This window comes from Thunnus albacares, chromosome 16 (assembly GCF_914725855.1).
Source record: "Thunnus albacares chromosome 16, fThuAlb1.1, whole genome shotgun sequence".
NCBI lineage: Eukaryota > Metazoa > Chordata > Actinopteri > Scombriformes > Scombridae > Thunnus > Thunnus albacares.
Window position 1 is genome coordinate 10,239,927 of NC_058121.1, and position 27,204 is coordinate 10,267,130.

At 38.4% G+C, this 27,204-nt stretch overlaps 2 protein-coding genes across 3 annotated transcripts; one reads left to right on the forward strand and one right to left on the reverse strand.

The window, feature by feature from the left end:
- Positions 1-3,416: 3,416 nt before the first annotated feature.
- Positions 3,417-13,401, forward strand: si:dkey-12h9.6 (macoilin). Its single transcript, XM_044329920.1, has 11 exons — positions 3,417-3,652; positions 5,033-5,174; positions 5,326-5,452; positions 5,605-5,728; positions 6,076-6,254; positions 7,315-7,783; positions 7,880-8,038; positions 8,848-9,018; positions 9,317-9,443; positions 10,181-10,355; positions 11,226-13,401. The coding sequence occupies exons 1-11, from the start codon at positions 3,576-3,578 to the stop codon at positions 11,414-11,416; spliced, it is 1,941 nt and encodes a 646-aa protein (XP_044185855.1). The 5' UTR covers positions 3,417-3,575; the 3' UTR covers positions 11,417-13,401.
- A 2,232-nt stretch (positions 13,402-15,633) lies between these two features.
- nrbp1 (nuclear receptor binding protein 1) lies at positions 15,634-25,962 on the reverse strand. Of its 2 annotated transcripts, none has more exons than XM_044377172.1 (18): positions 25,425-25,962; positions 24,693-24,948; positions 24,098-24,220; positions 22,986-23,087; positions 22,802-22,891; positions 22,616-22,656; positions 21,873-21,967; positions 21,623-21,706; positions 21,472-21,530; positions 20,909-21,007; positions 20,678-20,810; positions 20,309-20,399; positions 19,899-19,949; positions 19,366-19,501; positions 18,904-18,957; positions 18,751-18,814; positions 17,519-17,574; positions 15,634-17,414 (listed from the first exon to the last, which is right to left on the reverse strand). In XM_044377172.1, exons 2-18 carry the CDS (start codon positions 24,921-24,923, stop codon positions 17,319-17,321), a joined length of 1,605 nt encoding a protein of 534 aa, XP_044233107.1. In that variant the 5' UTR covers positions 24,924-24,948; positions 25,425-25,962; the 3' UTR covers positions 15,634-17,318. The 2 variants fall into 2 exon arrangements, with proteins under 2 accessions (XP_044233107.1, XP_044233105.1); XM_044377170.1 differs by having other exon boundaries at positions 24,693-24,951.
- Between the last annotated feature and the right edge of the window lie 1,242 nt (positions 25,963-27,204).

Sequence of the window (27,204 nt, forward strand, 5' to 3'; positions counted from 1 at the left end):
GTAAGCCTGCCAGGGGATTTTGCTCTTGTTGAGGATGGAAATTCTAGTTTTCAAAGAACAAGATAGCATTTAGTCAGCGTGACACCTGTGAAATATCTTCAATGATATTTTGAAAGTTGCAGCTCTGTGTTTATGTTGTGTCTGGGCTCTTCTTCTGAGCTGTATGGTATGTTCTATGTTCTCCTTCTAGGGACAAGGTTATGAAGAGAAGGTGTGGATTATTAGAAAGAAAAGTGGACATGCTATCTAAATCAAACCTTGATAACCTCAAACAAGTAACATTAAAAAGTTAAACTAACATTGGGAGCACTGACATATTTACACAACGCTTTTCTCATTACATTGCGAGTTCCTGTAAAAGCTGCCTTCATCATTTTATATAAACCTGCTGGAGGAATTTTACTCTTCTCGATGATGACAAAATATTTTTATATTGAAGAATATACTGAACAACAGTCTAAAACTAACAAGCAATACAGAATACAGTTTGATTTGCTTTGAAGATTTTCCCACAGCTTTTTTTTCTTATTTTCTAGGCAATGTGAGTTCCACCAAAATGTTCCTTTCCATCCACAGAATTAACCATAATATTCCACTAAGGACTATTATGTTTCTGGTTGTCAAAATTTATGACATTTTAAAAAATCTCTGATCTCTGAAACTGATATGCAGTTATACATCTCTTTGATTCCTATGGTCTATTTGACATACTTGCATAAATGCCATTAAAATAGGTTGACTAATCATTTTTAGCAGTTAAATGCTGAAAAAATTAATGTCGTTATTTGTGTCTCATGTGGAAAGCCTTGATCCCTTGTCCTCATTTCTTCGTTATATCCACACTCAGAAATGTGGGCATCATAGAAATGATGTAGATGATCGTTCATACTTTTATTTCATCTTATCTAGGCTATTGTAACTCTCCTTTCACCTGTTTTAACAGTTAAAGAAAGTCTATAATTCTGCTGCAAAACTTCTGGGGATGTTTGTGCCACTGCTCATAAAATCAAATGTATAGCCTACAGTTATAATGTAAGAGTTTACTTAGTGGAGACTTACATGACACTAAATAAAATCCGGTTGCACCACACAAAATGTCTAAGGCAGGGATTATCTGTTGCTAAATATTGACGCACTAACCCGTTGTGACTAGCTGAACTAACCAACAGACAACACAGTTTAGACTGAAGAGTAAAAGAGGTAATATGGAATATAGTCGACATATCTGACCTGACACTTTAAATTTCACATAAAAAACACACTAAACCTCAAATTACAAAATGTTATAATAACCTTAGACTACATAATGACTGTTAGCTCACTGTAAACTGCATGAACTGATTAACGATTCTTAATAAAGAGTTTACTCAGTGAAGACTAACACAACGCTAAATAAAAACCGGCTCTGCCACACAAACTTTCTCAGGAAGGGATTATCTGTTACAAAACATTTACACACTAAATTGGTGTGACTAGCCTGCAGAGGAACAGCCGTGCTTACATGCAAAGCATGCTTGCTTTTTAAAAAAAATACCATTATTTTGAGAAAACAAGCTTTGTTATCTCTAGATAATGAGATAATCATTGCCATCAATGTCATTCCTCTATGAATTGTCCATTATGTTGAACCAATGCTACATTTATAATAGTGCACTCATAATAATTATTATAAAAAGTGGTGTCACAAAAGAGCACTCATGGAAGAAGAAGAAGGAGGAGACGCACTCAGTGGTGGCAAATCTCACTAACTACACTGTCCTATAGCCAGAGGTCCCACTACATAACAGAATCTCTATACTAACAAAATAGTTAGACTAATGACCATGACAAAATAATATGCATAGTTATATTTTCATTAGGTTATTATTATTATTGATATGATAAAAGCATCTTAATTGTCAGTGGTGTAAACTGAACCATCATGATGTTGGATGAAGTACACTTTGCAGTGAATGGTTGGGGTTATGTTTATTTATTTAATATCCTGGGAATTTGAATTATTGTTCACATGAAATGGATGACTCATTCAGGCATTATCACTTCTGTTGTCAAGTAGACATAGTATATCCATGTATGAAATGGATATGGCTTGAAAATAAAGAATGCATAGTGTTAGACACCAAGAAAATATGACCTCTCAGCCTGGTAGTCCAAAAAGTAGAAAGGTCAGACCTTTTGTTTTCTCGTGATAACAGGTTGATTATCTCGTCTGGAGATATCAAAGCTCGTTTTTTCAAGACAACTAAATAATTGACTTGTGATCTTGAGATAAGAGCATTAAAAAAAAGTAAGTGCATGCACAGCCTTTCTTGGCTTCTGTACACTAAACCTCAAATTACAAAATGCTAATATATATTATTAACATAGATATTGGGCAAAATAAATAAAATTGACTTTACTTTTAGGGCTCTACAAGGTCAGGCATCTTTCTTCATTAGAGATCCACTGCAGTCCAGTGCATTGTGTGTATTTTTATTTGATGCTACTTTATACTTCCACTCCACCACATTTCAGAAGGAAATATTGTACTTTCTACTCCACTACATTTATTTGACAGCTTTAGTTACTCTTCAGATGAAGATTTGACACAATGGATAATATAACAAGCTTTTAAAATACAACACATTGTTAAAGATGAAACCAGTGGTTTCCAACCTTTTTGGCTTTTGACGTCTTACAAGAAGCAGTGTGTAGTCGGGTCACATTTCAGATGTCTATGAGTTGTTAACAGCTCCACCAAATAGTGATTTTTCCCTCTAAACTTCTCACATGGTTTCATTTCAATAAATGTTCAAATGATCCAATATTTCACCAAAAATCAAAGATTAGAGAACAAATCCAGAAACTGAAAACAGATTTGTGTATTTGTTTTTTCTTCTTTCTTCTCCCATTAATCATCTCACGACCCTTCAGATTTAGCTGGAGACGCTTTGGAGGGGCCCGACCCCTAGGTTGGGAACCACTGGACTGGAAGTGGTTGAAACTAGCTCCACCTCCAGCAGCTACAACAGTAACATGCTGCTTACACACTGATGCTTCAGTATTAATAATCCAATGATGTCATATATAATAATATATCAGTCAAAGGGATCAAAGCACTACTTTTACTGCAATACCTAAACTACATTTTGCTGTAATACTTATGTAGGCCTACTGTAACTCAAGTAGGTTTTTTCATGCAGGACAAAAGCACCTCTATGATTAATTTATAAATATTATTAATATATATATATATTATCATAATAATTATTTTTGCATTTATTATATAACTACTTGTTATTTATTATAGTGTGTGTTTGTAAAGCTGATGTTAATCTGTTTTAAAACGTAAAACTGTTGTAGTGTGTGTTGATCTGCTCCCCTCCTGCGATGAACACTTGTAGGTACACATCCACTGAGCATGCGCAGAACCGTCGGTACCCTGTATTTGTTCCCAGACATCATCACAGGTTGAGCTGAGCATCCTCTTCCTCAAGGAGGGATTTTTTTTACTTTAATTATTTGCGCTCTTTCTCTTCGCTGCCGCGTTGCTGCGGTGTGAAAAACGACAGCACGGAGGGAGCAGAAACCATAAGATGAAGAAACGCTATGTGGACGCGAGCAGGCTACGGAAAATGAAAAAACTGAAAATAACGGAGAAGCTGTCTGAGAGGTAGCTAGCGCCGCGTCGCCTGACGGAGGCAGCTTTTGTTGTGGTGCCCGTCTTTGTGTAAATTTCAGCCGTCGTCATCCTGCTCACCTGTCTGCCTCGCATCCCATCACTTCATACCATGTCTCCCATTTTATATAAAGCAGTCCGGTAGCTTTAATAAGCTTCAATATGGCTCAAAATGCCGAGACAAGAGCGTAGAAATGTTGTGCGAGTTACTTCCAGCCTACATTGTTTACAGAGAGACAGACATCAAGCAGCTGTGCAAGTTAACGTCGGCCTGCTGCTCATTAGGCTGCCTCATCAGCCTTCACACTTGTCTTCTCTGCTCTCTGAACAAATTTAACGTGAAATTAACTCATTGTGCTTGTTCTGGAGAATATTAATAACTATATTTTCCTAGTATCCTGCGGGAAAGTAGCTCATTTCGCACATAAAAACATAATTTTAAAGCGTCTAGACAGTCCAGACGAGGAAAGATGTACCTCAGGAGAAAGAAACCACTTGTTTTGATTGTGCATTGTTTCACACAGGCAACACAGAAAAATGAAAACAATTGGATATAATTTGGAAATATTAAAAACTGTCCTCTTTTGTGGGTATTTTTCTTGAAATCTCTTGATATGTCAAATATTAAATTGAGCTCTTTGTGTTTTGGAATAATCTGCATTTTGTACATAGTAAGACTACATGTGAGATACATTAAAACACACTTCATCAGTAACATAACAAAGCAGATATGTAGTTGTTTGAGGAATTATAGATGCTATCACCCCCCTTATCCATCTCTTTTCACTCTTCCAGATAAAACATTGCCTATTATTATTGTAGAATAACTTGCATATTTGGCAGCTGTAATAAAATAACCTGCAAGTTAAATCAAAACAACACTCTGTTAGTAACAATAAAAGGGAGATTTAAACTATGTGCAAAAGGATGCTGTGGTGCTCCCTCTCTCCTCCAGATGAAATATTGCCATGGTTACCAAACAAAGAAGGGGCGATGTGATAGCAGCCTATGGATGAGCAGAACAAAGGAGGAAACCACAGCTCCTGTTTGGCTCGTGGTCGCCTTATAATAAGATGAATGAGGGAACAGTCATTGTTCTTTAATGCCTCTACCAAGAAGGATGGACAACATTTTTGAAGATGCAGCTGTTCAATTATAGGTTTAGCACTGTGTATCCGATCTCCAGCCTTGTGTGTTTATTGCCTTGGCTTAAGAGGCTTTACAGGCTTTGAAATGACTATTTAGTAGAGTCACAACAAGGAAGGCACATTTGTTTCACATAAGTCAGAGCTGTTTACATCATTCTGCTGATGTTTAATGTATAATAACAATAACTGACTTTTTTTTTTTAATGCATACAATTTCTGTTTGCAGTGCGTACACCTTCCTGAAGTTTATGGTGATGTGGACGCTGGTGCTGCTGGCAGATTTCATCCTGGAATTCAGGCTGGAGTACTTGTGGCCGTGTTGGCTCTTCTTTGGGAGTGTTTATACGACTTTCCACTGCCACGGGCTGGTGAGGACTCCTGCTGTGTGATTTTATATTCTGTGCTGCAGCCCAGATGATGATAATCCTGTGTAGGATGTTGACACGTTGACTACACACTATGGATTTGCAGAATCAATCCAATGCATCTTACTGAAATCAATGTTTTCTTTGTTTGCAGGTCATTTGTGCTGTTTTTGTTTGTGCCGCCTTCACTCTTGACATCTTTTGTTTAATTTTTGTTCCTTTGCACTGGCTGTTCTTTGTGGCGAGCACCTATGTGTTATTCAATTACATCTGGCACACAGGTGAGCATACGGATCGTTTATTCGTTTCGTGCTGTTAAATCCCAAATCCTGTGACTATGACTTATTTAACCGGATCAGCAGTGATTTTATCTAATTAAATATTACAGTATTTTCCATCTCTTAATATCTGATTATTGCAATTTTCTCCTCAGAGAAGGGCATCTGTATATCCACGGTTTCCCTGTGGATTCTTCTTGTGTACACAGAGGCTTCACTTCGACTCAAAGACCTTAAAACCTCTCATGCCAACTTGTCTCATCTTTTTGCTGCACACTGGTATGTTGATTTATGCAAATCTGCCTTCAGCAAAATTCAAATGCATTCTCAAAATGTGACTGAGCTGTTGTAAAAACCATTAGTACTAATTTCATTGATCTCTGTATCTGATTTGGCCTAAATGTTTTGTGCAACATAGATTAGACTAATGGATTAAATTCTCTCCGTTTTATACCCGGTGGCTGATTAACAGCAGGTGTAAGTGTGAGGTGAAAATGTTCAAATATACATAATTTATCAATAGAGTAATGAGGTGTCTCTAGTGGTTGACCATGCTGTGTTTATATTTTGATTATCTGGCACATACAGTATATTCTGATTATCTTTCCCTCTGTATTTGCATTCAGCATAGGATATCCTGTAGTATATCTGGGGTTCGATGCCACCTGCTACTTCACCAACGTCTTCAAGCTGCGCATACAGAAAGCTGTGCAGAGTGAGAATGACTTCCACATGCACCTCCTGCAGCACTCCCTCCCTCCAGGCCTGCAGGTTTATCCCAAGACTGGCACAGATGGCAGCAGCAGTAAGTCCGTGCACCTGCACCATCAGTTCATTTACACTGTGTAGCTTCTTCTGTTCTCACAACCTGCTGCTTGTCTCTGATTTATTTTTTGTTTGAAGTCATTCTTTTATTTTTTGTGGTTCTGGTTTCATCAACCAAAGACTGTGTGAAATGTTTGCAATTTGACATTTGAGTTTCTGTAGGTGGCACTATTTTTGTTTGTCTGATCCTAACTCGTGCTAACCAAGTAATTCTTTCTTCTGTTTATGCTAAACCAAAATGCTAACAATGCCTGCTAGACACAAGACGTTTTGAACAATTATGACATTTTAAAAAATATATGTTTAGGCGATTTTTGAAGGCATTTTTTAGACAGTGCAGAGTAGAGAGACAGTGAGGGAAGAGAGAGAGGGAGGAAGGACATGCAGCAAAGCTCCTCTGCTTGACTCAATGACAAGAGCAGTAGAAAATACACAGCCATTGTCTTAAATGCTAAGGCCATCAGGAAGCCCCAGATGTTAATTTATTGATATGCACTATACTTTAACGCACCAATGACATTGTCTTGATTTTCCACAATTCTTAAAATACAACGGTTCATTACCCACTGGCATACAAATTCATTCACTGACTCCTCAGGAAATAAAAACTGAGTCACTTGCAGAGATTTAGGAAACATTTAAAGAGGAAGTCATCCTTTTTAGTGAGGAAGAAAGTGTTTACACCAGACACTCATTTAGTTTGGTCGGCTCATTCAGCATGAAATGATGACAACAAAACTACAAATACAGAAAAGCACAACAGCAATAAACAAGGCTGGCTCATATTTATACTTATTTATGTATTCTTATCTGGTAGTAACACCATCAGGGTGGTAAAGTTACAGAGACAGGAGTCATTTTGACGCTTCTATACTCAAAATGCAACAAACAGACTCTTTTTCCACTGTTGTGCAAACCAATGAAAGGTGACTGTGAATGTTTTTGCAGCCTAAAGTCGATGTTTTCATATCACAGCTGCAACATTTAAATGACGGTAGAGTGACAGTATTGACCTTTCATGTTTCTGTCTGTACTTGCAGACTCAAAATGGAAGACAAAGCCTGAATCAAGCCAGTATCAGTGTCAGAACGGTGCTGTTGTTGCTCATGACGAGTCACACACCGTAGACTGCCTCCAGATCCGCAGCGAGGAGAGAGCAACAGAGAAGGGAACGCAGGAGGTGAAGTCAGCTGACTCAAACCGGCGGACACCGTCGTCCAAATCTGGTGTCAGTGAGTCCAGAGACCAGCTCTACAGCGGGGCAGGAGGACCAGAATCCTCTACAACCCCAGAAAATCTACCTCAAGAGGAACAGGGAAGCAAAGCCACGCGGGTGGCTAAGAGCTCCTCGCCAAAAGTCCGCAGAGCCAGCACAAATACTCCCTCACCACCTGCTGGCAGGACTGAGAAGAAACAGAGATCCAGCTCAAAAACAGTCAGCCCCAACCGGGACACGACAGACAAGAGCGTCACAGCAGCTCAGAATTACCACACCGAACAGATGAGCAAGTAAGTCACGATCAAGTTTAGTTCATTTAAGTTAAGAATCGGCGCTAAAAGCTCTTCCTTGTCTCTCCATGCAACTCAACCTTCTTCATCTTTCAGGCTGGAGCAAGAGCTGAGGAGGCTGAAAGGCGAGCTGCAGGTGAGCCGGCAGAGCGAGCAGGAGCTGCGGAGTCACATCTGCAACTTGACCAACAGTGAGAGGAGCCTGAGACCAGAGGTTTCCCTGCTCAGACAGTCCAACATGCTGCTCCAGAGCAAGTGAGTGGTCCACGAAACCTGACGGAGAAAGCTCGTCTTTGGCTCCTTCTGTGGGCTGTTTTACACATTACATCAGTCTGTAAATAAGAAGGAAGATAGGAAGCTTAAATGATGCTAGAATTAGGGTTGTCTGTGAAAACTGTTTTTGAAGAGATGTTTTAATCTTCAAGAGGATGGATGGATCTCTCTCTAAAGTGGACCATAATTAATATCATATGGAGGGATTGTGGCTCACATCTTTTTTTTAAGGTTATTTTTTTGGCATTTTTGCCTTTATTGGATAGAGAATAGTGAAGTGGTAGACAAGAGACAAAGGGAGAGAGATGTGTATGACATGCAATGAAGGTCATGGGCTATAATTGAACCAGGGACGTTGTGGTGATGTGGCATGCACATTAACCATTTGGCTACCAGGGCGCTCCAACTAGTTTAATCTTTGAATCTCACACAGTATGAGATCTTTATACATGAGATTTTTTTTTTCTCTAAATCTTTATGATTGTGATCTATTAAAACAACTTTTATAGAAATCAGTGTGATAAACATGAATTGAGGTGAATTTGATCCTGCGTTCTTGCCAAATACTGTCTTGTATAATAATCACAATGTCTTCTCTTGTATAAACTATAGTAAACGTTGTTCACAATGTGACTCCACAAAAAGTCTTATGTGGAAAAACAGGAGATTAGTACCACGAGCAGATTGAACCTTACAAAAGTTTGTCAATCGGTTTGGATGTTGCAGTATTCCACTTATTTATCGTCTTATTCGTGATGTCATTCAAAGTGAGTTTAATGTGTTTCCTTCAGGATTCTTTGTCTGACCAAAACCAAGCAGAGGGACAAACAGACCAGTGCGATGCTGGAGAAGAAGACCAGAGCAGAGACAGAGGCCAGACTCTCTGTTGAGAAACAATTGGCTGAGCTTCAGGCTCAGAAACTGGAGGAGGCGGCCAGCACAGCGCGGAGTTTAACAAACAGGTAAAATCACACTCGTCAGATCTTCAAGCTCCCCGTTACTGAAGTGGATTAGTGTCTGCTGAATACAATGAAATGCTGCTGTGAGTGTGTTTGAACAAAAGCTTAATGCACACATCATTTTTACTGATTAACATATTTCCTTGCATCCTGTATAACCATCTTCAATGTGTTAAAAAATCAAGACCAACTTTCAAAAAATGCCAATGAAATGTTTCTTTCTGTTTGTACTGGTCTTCATTTCAAATGAAACCTCTCTCTTACCGCTCAAAACTGTTATTTTCTCCGTCTCCAACACCAGGCAGGAACACACTGAAACCCAAATGTTAAGGAAAAGAGTAAAAGATCTAGAGACAGAGTACAAACAACTACAGCTGGAGTATCAAGTGAAAGAGAGTCGTGTGGTAGATCTAGAGAGTGATGTTGAGGTATCTTTTTACTCTACTTGGGAATGAACTTGTGAGTTTTAAGTGTCTGTGAGTTTCAAGTGGTCCAGTTCTTGGTTGTCTTCAGTTTGGTCATGTAGTAGTTTTTGCTGTTTAAGTTTCTGATTTCATGTCTGTATTTCTTTGTGTTCGTAAAACTCGGGGACATTTAGTATTTTATTTTGGCCTGCAGTCAGCATATTGCACTTTGTCATCACATCAGTATGCAGTATTGTTGTATGGTTCTTTTTTTCTGACATCAGGTGTGTACATTGTTGTATCGTGTGGTATTTGATTTCATTTTAATGGCATACTCTCCATGAAGCATGCTGATAAACAGAAGCCAGGTCTTTCATAAAAACATTGCACTGCTTTAAGAAAAGTTTCCCAGTACAGGATCACAAAATGTAAGAAAATGTCAAAGTTAGTGTTAACACAGACAGAATCATCCCTTCGAATATACAAACGTGCAGTTTTCATGTTTTTTGAATCGCTGGCCAATTCATCATCAGTGTGTGAAAACTGTTTTCTCTGTAGTGCATTGGTTTCCTAAGTGAATGAACGTAAACACATTTCCATAATAGCAGAGGCAACAAAGTGAAGCACTGACTGAAATCTTAAAAAGGCAACATGCTTAGGAAACCAAAGCACTGACTCCCTCAGGTGGTCACCGCTCAAGGTACAACTGCCGTTGTGATGTTTTACACATGTTCTTACTGTTGATGTGTTTTTGGAATCAGGCTCTGGGAAAGTACCGCTGTGTGGAGAAAGAGACAGACATGCTGCTGTCCACTCTGTCAGCCATGCAGGAGAAGGCTCAGCATCTGGAGTACAACTTGAGCGCCGAGACTCGCATCAAACTGGACCTGTTCTCGGCTTTGGGAGACGCCCGCAGACAGCTGGAGATTGCTCAAGGTTCCCGCTCTTTGTCTTGACATTTATTTTGTCTCCTGTGCAACCTGTACAATGTGTGTGATTTTTTTAGCTCACTGCTTCCACCAAAGCAGGTTACTGTATGTTTTGCTTAATTGTCTGTTAGTTAAAATGATGTCTAACAAAAAACAGATTACAATTCATTTTTGGAGGAAAGTTATGACATGGGCCAAGAAACACATAATAGTTGTTGGTGGGTCCAATAGCGCCACCATGTGGTCATAAAGCACTTTACATTGTCCTATAAGGCCCCTCGTCCTCCGGTGCCACAGTATGTTAATCAACAATAAGTCACTCAACTGTGACTGCTACATGCTAAATCCATGAGTGCTGATGTACCAATGTGAGAAGAAATAAAAGAAATAAAAGGATGTCATCACCTTTGGCTACACTCTTGAACCATCCTGAGATGTAGAAGCAGTTTTCCTCTGGACTTCTTAAAGGCAAATTACTGAAAAGGCAAATTCTTCATTACAAGCTGCACTGATTTCTGAATAAAGAGATTTTCAGCATTTTGAATCTTTTGCAAAAGAGATTTTGGACAAATGTAATCCAGTAGAGCTGAGCAATTATTTTGATAATCAAATTATCATTTCAATAATTTCTGTAGGCAAATTTGCCAAAATGTGATCATTGAATGCTTTTCTTTGTCATACATGATTGTAAACTGAATATTTTTGGGTTTTGGACATTTGTTTTCCTAATGTTTTCTAGTTTTGACTATTTGACTTCTCTTCCTTCCCCCCTGATTATAGGTTTAACATACAAATTCACAGTCATTAAGATGACTTGGACTTCATGAATGACCCAAGAGTATCCATCTCCTTACATGTACTTTTGTGTGTCTGACAGATAAAGTGATAAAACAGGACAGAGAGATCAGTGAGATGAAGCAGAAGATTGCGGAGGTGATGGCCGTCAGCCCCGGTGTGTCCTACATGGCCCCTCGTCCTCCGGTGCCACAGTATCTCACCAAGTTACTCAACTCTGAGCGCTACATGCTCAATCCACGAGCACTGATGTACCAGTGTCTGAAGAAGTAAAAGGATGCCGTCGCCTTTGTCAGACCCTCCATCATAGCATGTGAGAGGGAGGCGTTTAATGGATTATGTTACAGAGCTAAATGACACCATGAAGTCATCTACTTCCAGCCATGAATGGAACCAGAATGATCCTCAACAAGTCGAATGCCTTTTTCTGCACTGTTGGTGCTAACCTGACATTATTCTGTAAATTTCCTGTTTCCTCCCACATCAAGGGTCGAAGAATTTCACTCCAGAATAAGATATCTGATATGCAGAGCTGCCGTAGGCACGAATTTTTACGTAAAAAATACACACATCCTTACAGCATTAACCATCTAGTTGGGATGCAACACAGAAAAGCACAACATCTCTGCAACTTCAGAACCTGCAGATTTGTCTAAATAATAATCTGATGCTGGATATGGACATTTCTATACTACACAGAAGAAAGAAAATGAAAGAATGAAATAAAAAAGTGTTTCCTAAACAGCAGGGACTAAACACTTCAGCTGGGCCCAAACATTTTGCATCTTTCATCTTAAGGCTTGACACAACTTCAGATCAGTAAACATGAATTTTTTGTTCTAACTTTACAAACAGCTTCTGCAGTTTGAAGCCTCCCTCAAGTTACCCACTGTAGTTTTAAAAAGATTTGACTCCTGGCATGAAAGTAAAACAAACCATTCAATATTATTTAGGTTTTATTATAAGTATTATCATACAAAGTTGTAATATTTTAGAGAATATGATCACCTTTGTTGAATTATTACAGAATTATCTTGATCTGCTACAATATTGACTAAAGCATTCAAACTTACATTGTAAAAAGTTTTTTAAATCTTTGAGTAAAAAGTTCTAAGGTCTAACAAAATGATGTAATAGCTCTGTTTCAGCAGACGTTTCAACTTTTTATGGTAGGAAAAGTACAGGTGTTACTAATAACATTAATGATGGCTCCGTTCTATTCAAGTGTCCCAGTAAGCCATGACAGTGCAACAGTGAGCCAGTATGTACAAAACCAGCACCCTGAAACTGGAGCAGCTAAATGGAATTCATTATTAATCATTAATTTTATTATTTCCACCTGTGCATTTCTTCCTGTGACATGTCAAAATGTCTTCTGTGAATAGGCTTATTATTTAAAAATATATGTTCTAAAGTATTTAAGATTTAATGCTGCGACAGATTTTGGTCAAATGTATTCATTTAGACGTGATGACTCAATATGATTATAGAGAGATGATAAATTATAAGATTGAATTATCTCCAAGCTTTAGTTAGTTGTGTTAATGGACTCCTGTTGAATTCTAAAAATAAAAACATATCTTTATTTGATAAAATACAAATATTAGGTCCAAACAATATTTTATACACAATTCTCACAAAGCATAAATATAATGATTTACTGATAACGTCATATTCTAAATTTTTAAGGCAAGTATGCAACAATATGTCTGTAAATAGTGGATTGAGACAATTTGAATTATGCTTACATTTTACATGAATGTCATGGGTTCAGTCAGTTAACTTGTTAAAATCCAAAATATAAGGCAGTTTGGAATGAGACCTGTCAGAGTTGCGGACGTCTTGAATTTGGTTTGGTTGAATTTGGGAGCTTCTTTGGAACAATTTGTGAAGATGTTTTATTGTTGGAGTGAACTAATTGAAGTTAAAGGAGCACATCAGGAAAGGCAATTCTTTCTCTTTGTTTCCACTGACAGCTAACAGCTACATTTTGCTGTTTGGCAGCTCTCCGCTTCAGAATGGCAAACTTTTGGAAAAGAGAGAAAGCATTAAAAAAGGACAGCGGACTGACTGTTTGCCACTTAGTTAGTCAGCCTGAGTTACACTTTGTCCATGTGTTGAAGTGGAGTTACGAATAACAAGGAATGGTGTTGACCAAACATGGTTCATGAATTTAATTACTGTGCCTATATACATTACTTTCAAACTGGGAAGTAAAACACAAATTTAATGTGAAAGAGTAAAGTGTTTGAATTGAAGTGCTATGTACTGTTTTTGTAGTCTTTTTGTTTTTTATTTTTTACACACAATGTACAGAATTGAAAATACCCACACAGCTGAAAAACACTCATGAACTGGATGTCGCCCTTTTTGGTAGCTTTTTATTTAGAGTGTGTTTCTAGGGTGTTTTATATCAAAAATATTTTTTAGTCTTGCTGTACTTTTATTATACTGCTGTAATTTTGTACGGCAATGTGTTCGTCAGCATGAAATGTGTTTTATTCAACTGTTATTTGAGCACACATTGTGACTTTAAGTATGTACATGAATATACTTGTACAAGGGCTACCGTTTCTTAAAATTTTGAACAAATAATTGATAATTCAAACAATGATGCTCTGAGGGTAGATCATCATGCTCCTGATACAACAGGATTGGGTTTTGTATAAATAATTTAAACAATTGAATTTTGTCTCATTTGTGTCTTTGTGTACATTATTCCTTTGAAATTCAACACAAATCCCAGTTACTTAACCTTTTCACCATAAAGATAAAATTACACCAAAAGTTTCTTTTTTCTGCAAAGGGAAACACTGTTTCAGTTTCAGTTTTCAATATAATGGGTTTTTAAATTCCACTTTAAAACAATCAATTTTTGCAGCATTTTAAGTCCTTTTAAAGTGCTGATTCCAAACCTTCTTGGCTTGTGACATCTTGTTATACAAGTAAAAATCACTGTTCCCTTCTTAGATTATTTCATTTTTATCTTTTTTTGAGTCCCAAAGAGGAAGAACTCTCCAGAAAAGATAAAATAATTTTCTGTGGTGAAAACAGTTTTCTTTCTCCTCTTTTCTAACTTCCTCATTGACACATCTAGAGTTACTGAACCAGAAACCCTGGGAGGTTTCACCAGGTCACTGGGAACCAGAGGAGCCTGGTCATGTGACAACCATATTTAAAAAATATGGTTGTCACATGATCCTATTAACAATGCACCACGTCTTGCTTAGAGGGTAAAACAGGAGTTGCGCAGGGTTTTCTCCTAGGTCCATTTCTCTTTAGTTATATGTACAGTATCAGTCAAAAGTCTGGACACACTTTCTCATTCAAGTGAATGGGAAGGTGTGTCCAGACTTTTGATTGGTACTGTACATTCTGTCAGATCCTATTTATACCTTGTATTAACATGTGATCTGGATAAGGAAAAATGCATGAGTTCTCTATGAACTCTCTATTAACTATGCTGTTATATTGTAAGCACATACAGGTATTTTACAGTATTGTCTGCATACATGAAAACCTGCTCCATGGCAAGATTGTTATCATTTCAATGCTCCTTCACACCTGGTATTAATATGTAATCTGTATCTGGATACATTGCCTGGATCATGACATTCAACCCACAGGTGTTTGAATTTACACCTGTATAAATAAGAGTTATAGATTCCTTGATTCTGCCTGCATTGTGACCACATCTCATGAAAATGTGTCAAGCAGGGCTGGCAGACTCATCAACAAATGCAACACGTCCCAGGTCAGGTGAAGCAACCACAATGACAGATGTCTTTCATTTTTAAATCACTTTTTACGAAGGAAGACTTGCTAGTTACTGCTATTGCTTGTAGCTTTAGCCTGACTTGCTTAAGCTCGCTGAAATAGGTGAAGTTCGGTGATTTTTCACCTTGCTCTATGGATTTTTTTTCATCTTCTAAATCTTTTTCTTCACATTTTACTTGATTTTTTTTCTTAAGAATGTGGTCCCATTGTGTGGGCTGCATTTACACCTGGCTGAGATCTGATCACAGTGTGAACCAGACCACCTCCAGATGTAATCTAGCCAATTCATTCTGATCACAATGCTTTCTGCATTGCCTTTAAATGTTTTTACTTATCCAGATAGGATATGCAGATATAGGTCACATCATAATACTGGGTGTAAATGGGATCTTATACATAATATATATAACTGAAGACAAGGTGACCAAGGGTAGAACCCTGTGGAACTCCTGATTTACACTCTCTTAAAAAAGACTTGATGCATTGTTAATAGGATCATCACAACCATATCATATTTCTTCAGGTTGTGAAACACTGTACAAACTAAAACTACATACTAGAAATCATATGCTCTTAAGGCTTAATTCTCATTCAGAAATACTTGATTTTGATCGTCAAAGTTGTCACTGCAGTATAAGGTTGAGTGTAGTTTTATACAACACAATCCCCTTGTACAGCAGTCATGAACACAATTCGACACCAAAAACCTTAAGTGCTGATAGTGTAAATTTTTATTTCAGGAAGTGAAAAAGGGGGTAAATGCATTGCAGAAACAGAGCACAGTGTCCAGCATACAGTGTACAAGATGGTTACAGCATGCCAGGCAGTCCCACACTTGTATCTTGCAGTATCTACAGACCCTGTCAAAAGGTAGTCACAGCGCTGAGTAGACAAGACTTGGATCGCTTAATTTTTTAATAACGCCATTTCCAAATCAACCAAGTTCCTCGTGTTGGTGTGAAGATGCCGGAGGCCACAGGACATTTCCAGCAGGAGTCAAATTATATAAAAAGTGTACAGTAGTGCAAACTAGCCGAGAGATCCACAAACAGTTAACAGATAATGGTGGTCTGAGCAAATAGCTGAATATCTAAGTGGTGGGAGCATGTTTTAGCTCTGTTATCACACAGAAATCTTCAGCCATGAAGGAAACCAATAATTCACAGCCACAACGTGTTAAAATTTAAGTCCTAAAGCTGAACAAAACTTTTCAGATAGTCAGTGCATGATAAATTACTTGAATCTATCTGCACTGTGGATAAAATGAGAACTCCTGAAGCAAGCTTGTTGTGTGCATCAGTTTCCATTTAGATATACAGAAGCATACATGCATTCACCAAACCTGTTGACAAAACACCATAGATCATGTGCTTAAAGACCGAAGCATCTTCACATGGCACTGAATCAATCTCTCCTATGTAAAATGCCACCTAGAAACAACCTTTCATTGAACTAGCCCTAACCAATAAGTGCTGCAATGGGCTACTTTTAAAAACAGAACCTACAGTAGAAGTTGGACCACAGTCAAGTGACGACACCCCTTTTCATAGAAAATAACAGCATGATTTAAAGAAAAAGTAGCCATTAAAAAGCATACATTTAAACAACCACCGGCCTTAGTGCTGGAAGTGAAGTACAGTACACACTCAAGAAAAGATACACAAATAAATAGTTTGAGTTTTAATATTTTATCTGTAGCTGTTACTCTTTAACTTGTGTTGCAGCTGCATGTTTCATGACTACATTGTATAATTACAGAATTTTGAAGTATAAGTGATGTTGCATTTGTTGCATTACTAGCTCAATGCATTCAAGAGTCTTCGAAAACTGATACAAGGTAGGACAATGCCTCACTCACTGCTCAAGAGAAAGTTAAAAGGACCAGACAACCAGACTTGACCTTACAACACCATAATACATACACTTCAGTATGCCGGGAAAAAGATTTTTTTTCATACAGACAACTATTTAACAGTTTTAAGTAAAAATGTTTAAAATACAGTTTTAATACTGACTTAAGGAAAATACTGCTGTTATCCAGTTTTATTTTGCTTACCTCTACCATTTCTTCACTATTTTAGAACGGAAAGAAATAAGCCAAAAAAGTGAAAACATTTGTATTTTCCTTTAAGTTGCGACTAGGATTTCCTCTTTTAAAAGAGAAGCAGATGGCTGTATTGGGTGGGAGGACAACAAAAAAAAAAAGATAGAAAGCGACAACCACTTAGTGGCAGCTTTTCCCACCAGAGGATACAAGGACAGGCTGCAGGATCTGCAATCAGACCAAGGATTCCTCCTCTGTCCTTGCAAAGCTTTCCAGCAACTCGGAGATGGAGCAAAAAGCTAGTCCTGTCGTAGAGAACGAGGAGGGCTGGCAGAAGGCCTGGTGAGTCCTCCGCTACGAGGAAACTGTCACCGGATTGAGAGAACCGTTCCGGCTGTAGAACTTTGAGAAGGCCTCTTCAAGAACGGATGCAAGTCGTGGCTGATCGCCCTGAAATGGAGAGACGGTAAGGTTAAAGAAATATCTGCTGCTGTGGTTACACTACTAATAGAATGAGTGTCAGGCTCAGCAGGGTCATGATGAACTCCACTTACCTCACTGATGAATCCCAGCTGAACAAGCTCCACAGCCAGCTCCTGCACGTTCTCATCTAAACAAAAAAACAAGGCAGTCAGAACACTGGCATGGTGGCCGGGTAATGAGGTGAATAGCCCAAGGGCTCAATGGGCAACAAGCAGTCATTTCAGCATCATCGACCACCAGAAATTGTGCCATTAAAGCATTTATCTTTGCTACTCAAATGATTTGAGCAATGTTTTGATGAATGGGTCCTGGTTTTGTTTGTATCTCATGATCTACCTTCATGCGTACAAGGAGGGGCACGTAATGCCACAAACATTTTTGCAGACTATGGACTGTGGAAACAGCTGTTGGCACTAATGTAACATAAAAGAAACAAACACTTTTCTGATAAGAAATGCATTAATCATGTGCTTAACATATTTTACCACTGCCACTTGTGGGCAGCAGAAACAATCTGTGAACAAATGATAGACATGTAGTATGACCAGCTTGTTGATACGGCAAACTTGTTGGCAAGCAGTTGCCTATTTACCCATCCAGCAGATACACAGCAACATCAGCGTTCACTTGGAGTCATGTTTCTGGCTACTTGGTTAATATAAGTCCAATATTCGAGCTCCTCAGGTAAACATCTGGCTCTGAAGCTGCTAAATTCTGGACTACGTTCACCAGCTAGCTAGCTTTGTCTGTCGGCTATTTGCCGTTTAGCTTTGTCTGTCGGTTGTTTAACTTTGTCTGTCTGCTGTTTGGTACTGAGCAGGTAGTGTAGATTAGGGATTTTACACTTTATGGCTGAAAAAAGCTGCTGGCTGCAGCTAAAAACAACACTGATGAGAGTGGTGAGTGAACCAAAATAGTAAAATTGTGGGCTGGAAAACAAATATAAGTTGAAAGACGCTCAAACACTCTCTGCATACATGATACTTCTGTGGGTTTGTCAATGAGCAACACATTTTATATATAAGTGGTCATGTCATTCATTGTAATATAAAAATATTGATTATAGTCGCTTCAAGGATACACAAAAAGCATTTCACTGAAAGTAAACAGAACCACATGATAGCCTGTAATTCAATAACTAGAGATTTAAAACTTGAAAAGTGACTGATCATTAAAACTGAGGGTAACAGCAATATTTGGCGATGACACGCTGATGTTACAATGTTATGTGCATATAAACAAGTCACACATTTGCAAAGTCTATGAACCATTCATTCATTCTCCAAGAAATAAAAACACTCACTTGGTAACAAGTCACAGCTCAAGTGCCTGTTCAATTTATCCTCAAGTTTCAAGAGCAAGGTCAGCTAAAAGGAGAACAATAAAAAGTCATTTCAAAAATTTAATAAAACAGAGCACTTTCACAAATGATGTCCAGAAGTAGAAGGAACCTTACATGATGCTTGGTGCCCTCATCAACAGGCTCGATATTACACTGCATCTGAAGGACCTGAGGAGTTACAGAATATAACAGTTAAATGTTTGTCTTATGATGAACTGAAAAGAAAATGATTCATTGAAGCAGTGAATGCAGATCCTCTAAACAAGTGTGTTTAGTTTAAAAGTCATAAAAAAAATGACATTAAGGGCTGAAAAAGATACCCTGAATAATGGACAATAGTCTTTGTATAATATACTTTGTATATTCTCCAACTATTCCTTACCATACCATGGCCAATTAATAATACAATCAAAGAAATATGTGTTGTAGTAAAAGTGAGTTACTGCATTGTGACAGCTTGGTCACAAGTATCAACTGACATTTTAAGCTCTCGTAAAAAAAGGAAAAAGGTCAAATTAACATCATATTATTAGACTGAGGTCTAATTTCCGTGCACTCCTACATCCCAGTTCTTACCTTCCGGGTCTCAAGCTCTGCGGGTTCAGGGGTCGGGGTTTTGACTGAGGGGGGCACTATGGGTGACTTCACTGCCTCCTGCTGAGGTTGTTGTGGACAGGGCATCCCAAACGCAGTCAGAGGATAGATCCCATTCCTGATATATCAAAGAGAAAAAAGCAGTACAACTTCAACAAATGATTTCATGTTGTGCTGCTGTACACTCAACATCAGCCAGTATTTGTAAATATATGTAAATTGTACTTCACAATTTACAGACTGTGCATTTATTCAACTACAGTATGAGTGGAATATTCCAATGTTGGTCTAAATTAGATCTGACAAGAGAGTTAAGGGCATTTCAGTGGTGGTAGTTCAGTTTCTCTATAACATTTCCCATCCAATTTTGACCAAGCTAGAATCTTCAGATCATGGGCTTCTTTTTTTTTTGGATGACTAGTACTGCTTGTGCCAAACTCCAACAAATTCACCGCCCGATAGGACTTAAATGTCTAGTTGCATGTTTCCAGCTGTAGCACAATTGTTCCCCTTACCTGACGTCTTCCAGGAACTTGTCCAGCTCAAGGGCAGGAAACTGGGAGAGCCTGAAGCAAATGACAAATTGTTACTCGTGCCGAATATGTGACAGACATTTTTTTCAATTTCAGTTCCCTAGAACTGTCAGACAAGTTCACAAATTATATCACTTAACTGTAATACAACCTTTTAAACCAGGAAAAGATTAAAACTATAACAGAATATATTATGACTATGAGGCCAAGACAACATCTAATCTCATATCACAATGTTCTGTGATAAAAAAAAAAATACAGTGTATATGTAAAGATAAATATTAACATGATAAAGTTAAGAGAGAACAGCACAAAGATCTCCTCCGCTTCCCAATTTCACATTTTAATCTCCATCATGTTGTTTTTGATGAGGTATGATACTCAAGACTTACTTCATCTGAGTTCCCTCCTTGACTTCAACAATCACCAAGTTAGGGTCCATGTTCTTTGTCATCTCTTCTAAAGCATTTTCTGGGATCATATCTGCAGGTAAGCAGCGAACACAGCAATCAGATAAAATAAATAAATAAATAATAAAAATTAATTATTTTTGTGACTAGGGTTGTGAGGTTTTGTGCCAGCAAAGTGGCTAAAGAGAAATTAAAAGTCATTCATCTTTGGCATGGGTAAATGGCCCATTTAACCTTTAAAATAAAATAAATGACCTTAGCCTTTAGTTTCACGTGAGATTCCTTTACTTGTTTTTAAAGTACTGTGTTTTTTGTGTAGGCAAGTCTCTTCCACTGTGTAGTTTCACTTACGCTGGTGGCCGACGATGCAGTGCGCAGCCAGCAGCTTGAGTAAAGGCACCTCAAACAAGGCCTGGTGAAACAACAGCTCTTTGGCTGTGGGTCGCTTACTGGGGTCCACCTCCAGACACTTCTGGATGAATTCCTGAAAGAGTGGCAGGGAGAAAAAAAACTTGAGGTTATGGATGTCTCTCTGTCAAAGATCCACCCAGGCTTTGAATACTTTGCTCTCCCTTTGCTCACCCGCTGCAATGGGTCCTCTAGGGACTGAATGGCACTGTTTATGGCTTCTTGGGACACGTAAGACGAATCTCCATTACTCTGGATTTCCAACACGGCCATCTGATGACATAATTAGACAAAGAAAGGTGTAGATTAGAATTGTTTCATATACACAAATACAGAACTTAGGTCGATAAAAGCCAATCCCATGTTTAAAATGTATGATGGAGACTTTGGTCAGTACTGCAGACGTGATGGTATTTATTATATAAAAGATTTTTAAAAATATTTCTACATTTCCTGTCTTGCATCCTGATTTCTATTTCTGTAACTGCCATAAAAAGCTGACACACACTGACTGTTGAAGTATATAAAAGCACTATCATGTCTAAAGCTGAGGTGAGAAACACTTTTTTTAAGAACCCAGTGATACATACACCCTGAGTGCATTACCAATCAATTAACTCTGTCAAGCCAGTATTCAGTCAAACTGCATTCTCATTGTGTTTTGTTGAACACCACAAATGAAGGAATGAGTCAGTATGTGGCTTAACAGCCCAGAGCAGAACAAGGCCTCCTCTCACCTCCAAAGCGCACATTCCAAAGGAATAGATATCCACGGCTGTGGTGACATTGGCGACAGCTGAAAGCAGACATAAGCTGATCAATATCACAATAGCACCACCAAACATCATGACTGTGTCTGAGACAAATTACACACTGGCAGGATCTTACCTCCATATTCTGGAGCAAAAAAGTGAAGGCTTTTCTGCTCTTCCCGACAGGTTTTCACGTGGTTGTTAATGGTGTCTGGAGCAACTAAAATTGTGGGTTAAAGCCATGAAAATATTAGCATACTAGTAATAATAGTCAAGGAATCAAGAGTATCAAAAACAAACATTTAGTTAATAAGGTATACAAAACTAAATTACACTGTCTTAATATTATTTTCTCAAATATCTCTCTTGCTGTAAATGATTTCTACCTGAGCCAATCTTGATGAGGCCGTTGTGCTGAATGAAGATCGTGTCACAGGTCAAGTTGCCATGTATGATCGGAGGTTCACAGGAGTGCAAGTAGCTGGTGAGAGGTGAGAGAGTGTAAAATAGTTGATAAATGCAGCTATGTTATGAACCGTCCAGACCTCTTACATCGCCTGAGGCAGGTCTGCTTTCTGTCCCCAAAACTAAACATGGAGAGGCAGCATTCAGTGTTTATGCTCCACATATCTGGAACAAACTCCCAGAAAACTTAACGTCAGCTCCAACTCTCAGTTCTTTTTAATCAAGGATAAAAACTTTCCTGTTAGCCACTGCCTTTTATTAAATTACATTTGGGATCATTCATTCATACCTCTCAGTACACCATAGCTGCACTGTAATTTCTATTCTCCGTCTGTCTTTTTCTGTTTTAGCTTATTTTTATTCTCCATTTTATTTAACTCGTTTAAGTTTTCTTTACATCTTGTCTTGATGCCTTTTATGTTTTATGCAAAGCACATTGAATTGCCTTGTTGTTGAAAGGTGCTATGCAAATAAAATGAATGTCCATTATTCAGACATGATTCTTCAAACTAACAGACCTTTATAATAAAACTGATTACCAGCAGCTGCTTTAAAAATTTCTAAGTATTTGAACTATGAATTAGTTAATGTCTAAGGCCACATTTTATTTGTTAATAGAGTAGCTTAAAAAAAGAAAGAAGAAGAAACATTTTGTTAAACTAACCTGAGAGCTGACAGTATCTGTATACACCAGCGCTTCCAGGCCTGACAGAGAAGAAAAGGTTATTGACAAAAGTTTATATAAGACATGAAGAAAACAAAACAGGCTAAATAGGCTTTTTATCAACTGTTTGCAACTCGTTAATGTCATTTCAAAATCCAATGTTAAGTTATAGTAGAGCTTTCACACCTTTTCATTCATGGTCTTGTGGTTTTTCTTTGTCTTTTTCAAAAACTGTTTGAGGCTTCCTGAGGACATGTACTCAGTGATGAAAATGACCTGCAGACAGAAAAGCAATGCAGACACGTAAGAATGACAGTCATAACATGAGCACCAATTTAAAAAAAAGAGCATTGGTAAGACAATCTCCTACCCTCGCTCTGTTCTCTTTCACATCCGCCCAGTACTTGTGGAACTTCACAATGTTTAAATGCTCCAGCTGGATCAGATTGTCAAAGACTGCTTTGACTTTTTCCTGTGGGGGGAAATAACAGAAGAAATGAATCATTACAACATAATACCACATATTAAAATGCTAATAAAATTAGTGCTGTGAATGTTGTTCTCCATGTTGTTAAATCTTAGTTGGGATTTACTGTTTTCTTACATTACAATTTTACAATGCGGCCCAAGTGAACTCATTATGTGTTAACAACATGCCACTTTGACCTGACCATGTGTTGACCTGCAGGTTGGATTAGTGGCTTGACAGACCGTCCTGTAAGTGCAATGTCAAGTGCAATGTAAGTGCAGTGTTCGTTAAATGTTATTCTGGGTCTCTCTCTTCACCCCATACAGACCATCAGCCATTTCATGTGTAAGAAAACCATACTGAAATCACCTGATTTTGCTTCCAGTAATATGTATATTTATACTAAAAAGCTGACTGTCAAATAATTGATCACAGAGCAGCTCAAACTACTCCAGTTGTGGGATACATGCCTTGCTTAACGGAACCCAGCAGCAGCCAACCACAGAATTACACACTAATTTTCATGCATTTTATTTCATAAGTAAGTAACAGACTAGATTTTCAACTGATGTCATTTCTGGGGCCAATATAAGAGACAGAAGCCTCTTCAGAATGAAGCAAAACTGTGTCAAAAGCAATATTCAGAGCCTTAAACACCACTTATTTTAGTTTGCTTGCTCCCTCTCCTCTAAATTTCTGAAAATTGTTTCTGCAACTACACAGGTACAGTGTGAACTTTGCTATGGTGCTGCTGGCAGCAACAAGTCCAACAACTTGCTAAGGGGATTAAAACCAAAGGAGGAAGGAAAACCAGAAAGGCTTCCACATTTTTAGCAAGATCACAGTAAAGAACGCAACCTAACACAAACACACAAATACACAATGCTTAAAACCATGACAAGGTATTTTTGTCTTCCTGCTGATATCACCCCCATAATGATCATTTGTTTCTATTATAGGGTACGCAACTGCTTCAAACATATTGTACTGCGTCAGCCTAGCAAAGCACCCACCTCCTGCAGTTTGAAATTTTTCCTTTCTGAGAACATGACCTCATTCCACACCACCTCAACTCCTTCCTCAGTGTCCATGGCCAAGTAAGCATTATCAATTCCGGGGACGTTGCGCTGATTCACCTTAGGGGGGTAAACAAAACAATGCATCAGGTACTAGATACCATAATAAACATAAACCTGACTCCCCCACAGATAAATAATAATAGTAAAGTTTGTTCATACAGCACTTATCAAGACAAAGTGCTTTACAAGGCAGACATAAACAGAACAAAGGATAAAATACAAAGCCAGATACACACACATTCTCACATATATATCATTAAAAAACAAACATAATAAATCAATAAATAAAGATGATAAGAAAACCTTTGACTTTTCAGAAGCGACTTAAATGAAGATAATGAATATGCAAGTCTAAGACTCTCAGACAGGTTGCTCCATAATAGTGGTGCCCTTACAGAGGAAAAATCTGTCTCCATCAGTCTTCAACCTTGTATTTGGCACAGCTAAGGAGGTTCCTGTCTGAGGACCTCGAACTGCATGCAAGTTGATATGAGGTGAGTAACTAAAGAGATGAAAAACAATCCACTACCTCTTCTCTGCGTTTCTGCCAGCGTCCACACGGACTCTCCTCCAGAATCTCTGACTCATCCTCGCTCTCCTCTTCCTCATCTTCTGTGGCTGCCGTGGCGGGAGGCTGGGTCACCATGGAGACAGGGGGAGACACCGATGACACTGCTTGACCTGTGGCTGCAGCAGCCATGGACTCTGGCTTCCCTTCCTGGGCAGTGTCCGGGGCCTGCTTGTTCTCTCCCTCAGACATCTTCTCGGTTGTCAGGCCCAGCAGCCTGCTGTGTGACACAGAAATGCCCCCCACCACAATATTAACCCCATGATCCAGATAACACAGGCTTTTCAACTGATAAGGAAGTTAAATACAGAACCTGGAACGGAAATGCCACTTTAAAATGAGCTGATATATGCTTGGTGTGATATCATCATAACAGTGTCTATGTTTTATGTTAATGTTACCTTGTTATTTATTTCTTATACTTCTATTGAACTCAGCGTGCGTAACAGTGTCTATGTTATTTGTTAGATAAATATAAATGTATTTCTTTTTTTTTTTAAAGCTGAACCCAAGCAAATTCCTTATGTTTCTATACTTGGCAAATATATGATCCTTGACTGCTTGAAACGCAGCTCTAAACAGAAGAGTAACACTACCAGCTGAGCAGAGAGAAGTTAGCTGATGTAGCAGTTGACAGAAAAGGCCAAAATACACCGTATCACATACACAAGAAGCACATATGGTTGTACATACGTGTTAGAGACGGGAAATGTGACGATGCCAGCTCCAGTTTAGCAGACCAACCCCAGCTTGTTGTTAGCTTAGTTAGCTTAGAATCTTCTTGGTTCCTCAGCGGAGTTGCAGCTAGCTTAGTGACGCTGCTAGCTCCTTGGCTACGGCGGGAATAACGACTTCACTACAGAAGACAGCAGCGGAAACAGCCGGTAACAATGTTCACCGAGTCCCCGTGGCTTTATTCAGAGTAACGTTTAATGTATCTAGGAGGTGTTTTACTTCCTAGCCGGGCCAACTAGCTGGTTAGCAGCCCACCGCCCCTTAGCTGCTGCTTCTCAGGACCCCAGCCCTGCTAACTACAACACTGCAGCAGTCCTACACGCGTTTACTGATACAACATCGCAGCAGTTCTTCGAAACTCGACAGCAGAAACAAAAAAGGGGTAAAAGATAGACGTAACTTTATATTTTCGACTTAAGCTAGGTTAACATTTAGCCAGATATGATGGCGACAACTTCCAGATGCACACTGCACTACGAGCCCCGTCACGTCACAGCCGACAGAGGTTGCCAGATTGAGTTTGTGTGATCCCCCTTCTGCGGTGATGCGACATACAGCAACATGAAGTGTATTGTTTTTGTTTATTTGTTTGTTTTGTGTTTTTTTTTAGCTAAATTTCAGCATGGCACAAACAAGGCTATACTTATATATCACCTCTGAAATGTATATAAAATAATAATGAATAATAATCTGTGTCATTGTGGCCTTGTCTTGTAGGGGAGCCATGCGTCTAAAGTGTAGTTTTAACACCTTTATTATATTGTGCACACAGGGGACACATTAATACATAAAGTTATGTTTAACAACCTGGAGCCAGGTAATATTCCTTCCAGCATAGGAGATCTGGTTATATAGTCTGCACACTTCTCTGTAGTAGTATTCATAATTTTGACTTTTAGTGACTATTTTTTATTTTTTTATCATTCGTAACTTTTCATCTGTTTTTTTCCTGGGGAAAATTGGCTTCCATGGTGAATATTCTCAACAGAAGGCGAATGAGAATTATCTGCCACATAACAAAGTCAGTCTCATCGAATCATGTTGTCAAACACCCTGACTGAAATTGAAACAAAAATGCGGGTTTCCCTCAAACCTGGCAACCCCGCACCCAACATCAACCTTTTCTTATTTGAGATGGGCATAGATTGACAGATGATCAGGCCAACTGAATACTGAATTATGATAAAAGGCTGGTTTTGTCAGCAAAAACAAACCATTGACACGCAGTAACTGTGAAGGAGTGTTTCTCCACTGGGTGTCAATATAGTTGATATTTTAGATGTTGGACCCAAGGCTAAGGAGGTCCTAAATCCAACCCCCACCATCAAAGAAAGCTACCAACGGAATTCTTTTCAACTTTCTGAGTAGAAATCATACAATTTCACAGTTATTCCTTTAACTGTTCAACTATATACTGTATTTTTGGTAACTGTTATCGCCCAAAATGTTGTTTCAAAGCCTTCTCTATACTGCCAGGTGTGACTTTGGTGGAGAATACCAAGTCCCTTCATTTTAATTAATCAATTAATTAAAATAAATAAGGAGTCTTTTGAACTATAAATCATGCAAAGATATTCCAGTAGAGCCCCAAATTAAAAAAAAAAAAAAAAAGACCTGTAAATGTGCATGATACATTCCCTTTAATTAAGAATTAATATCCCATGTAGTAATGGCTGATGAGGTATCTATGAAAAAAAAAAAATGTGGTTCATGAAATTCATGTTTAATCATTGAATGT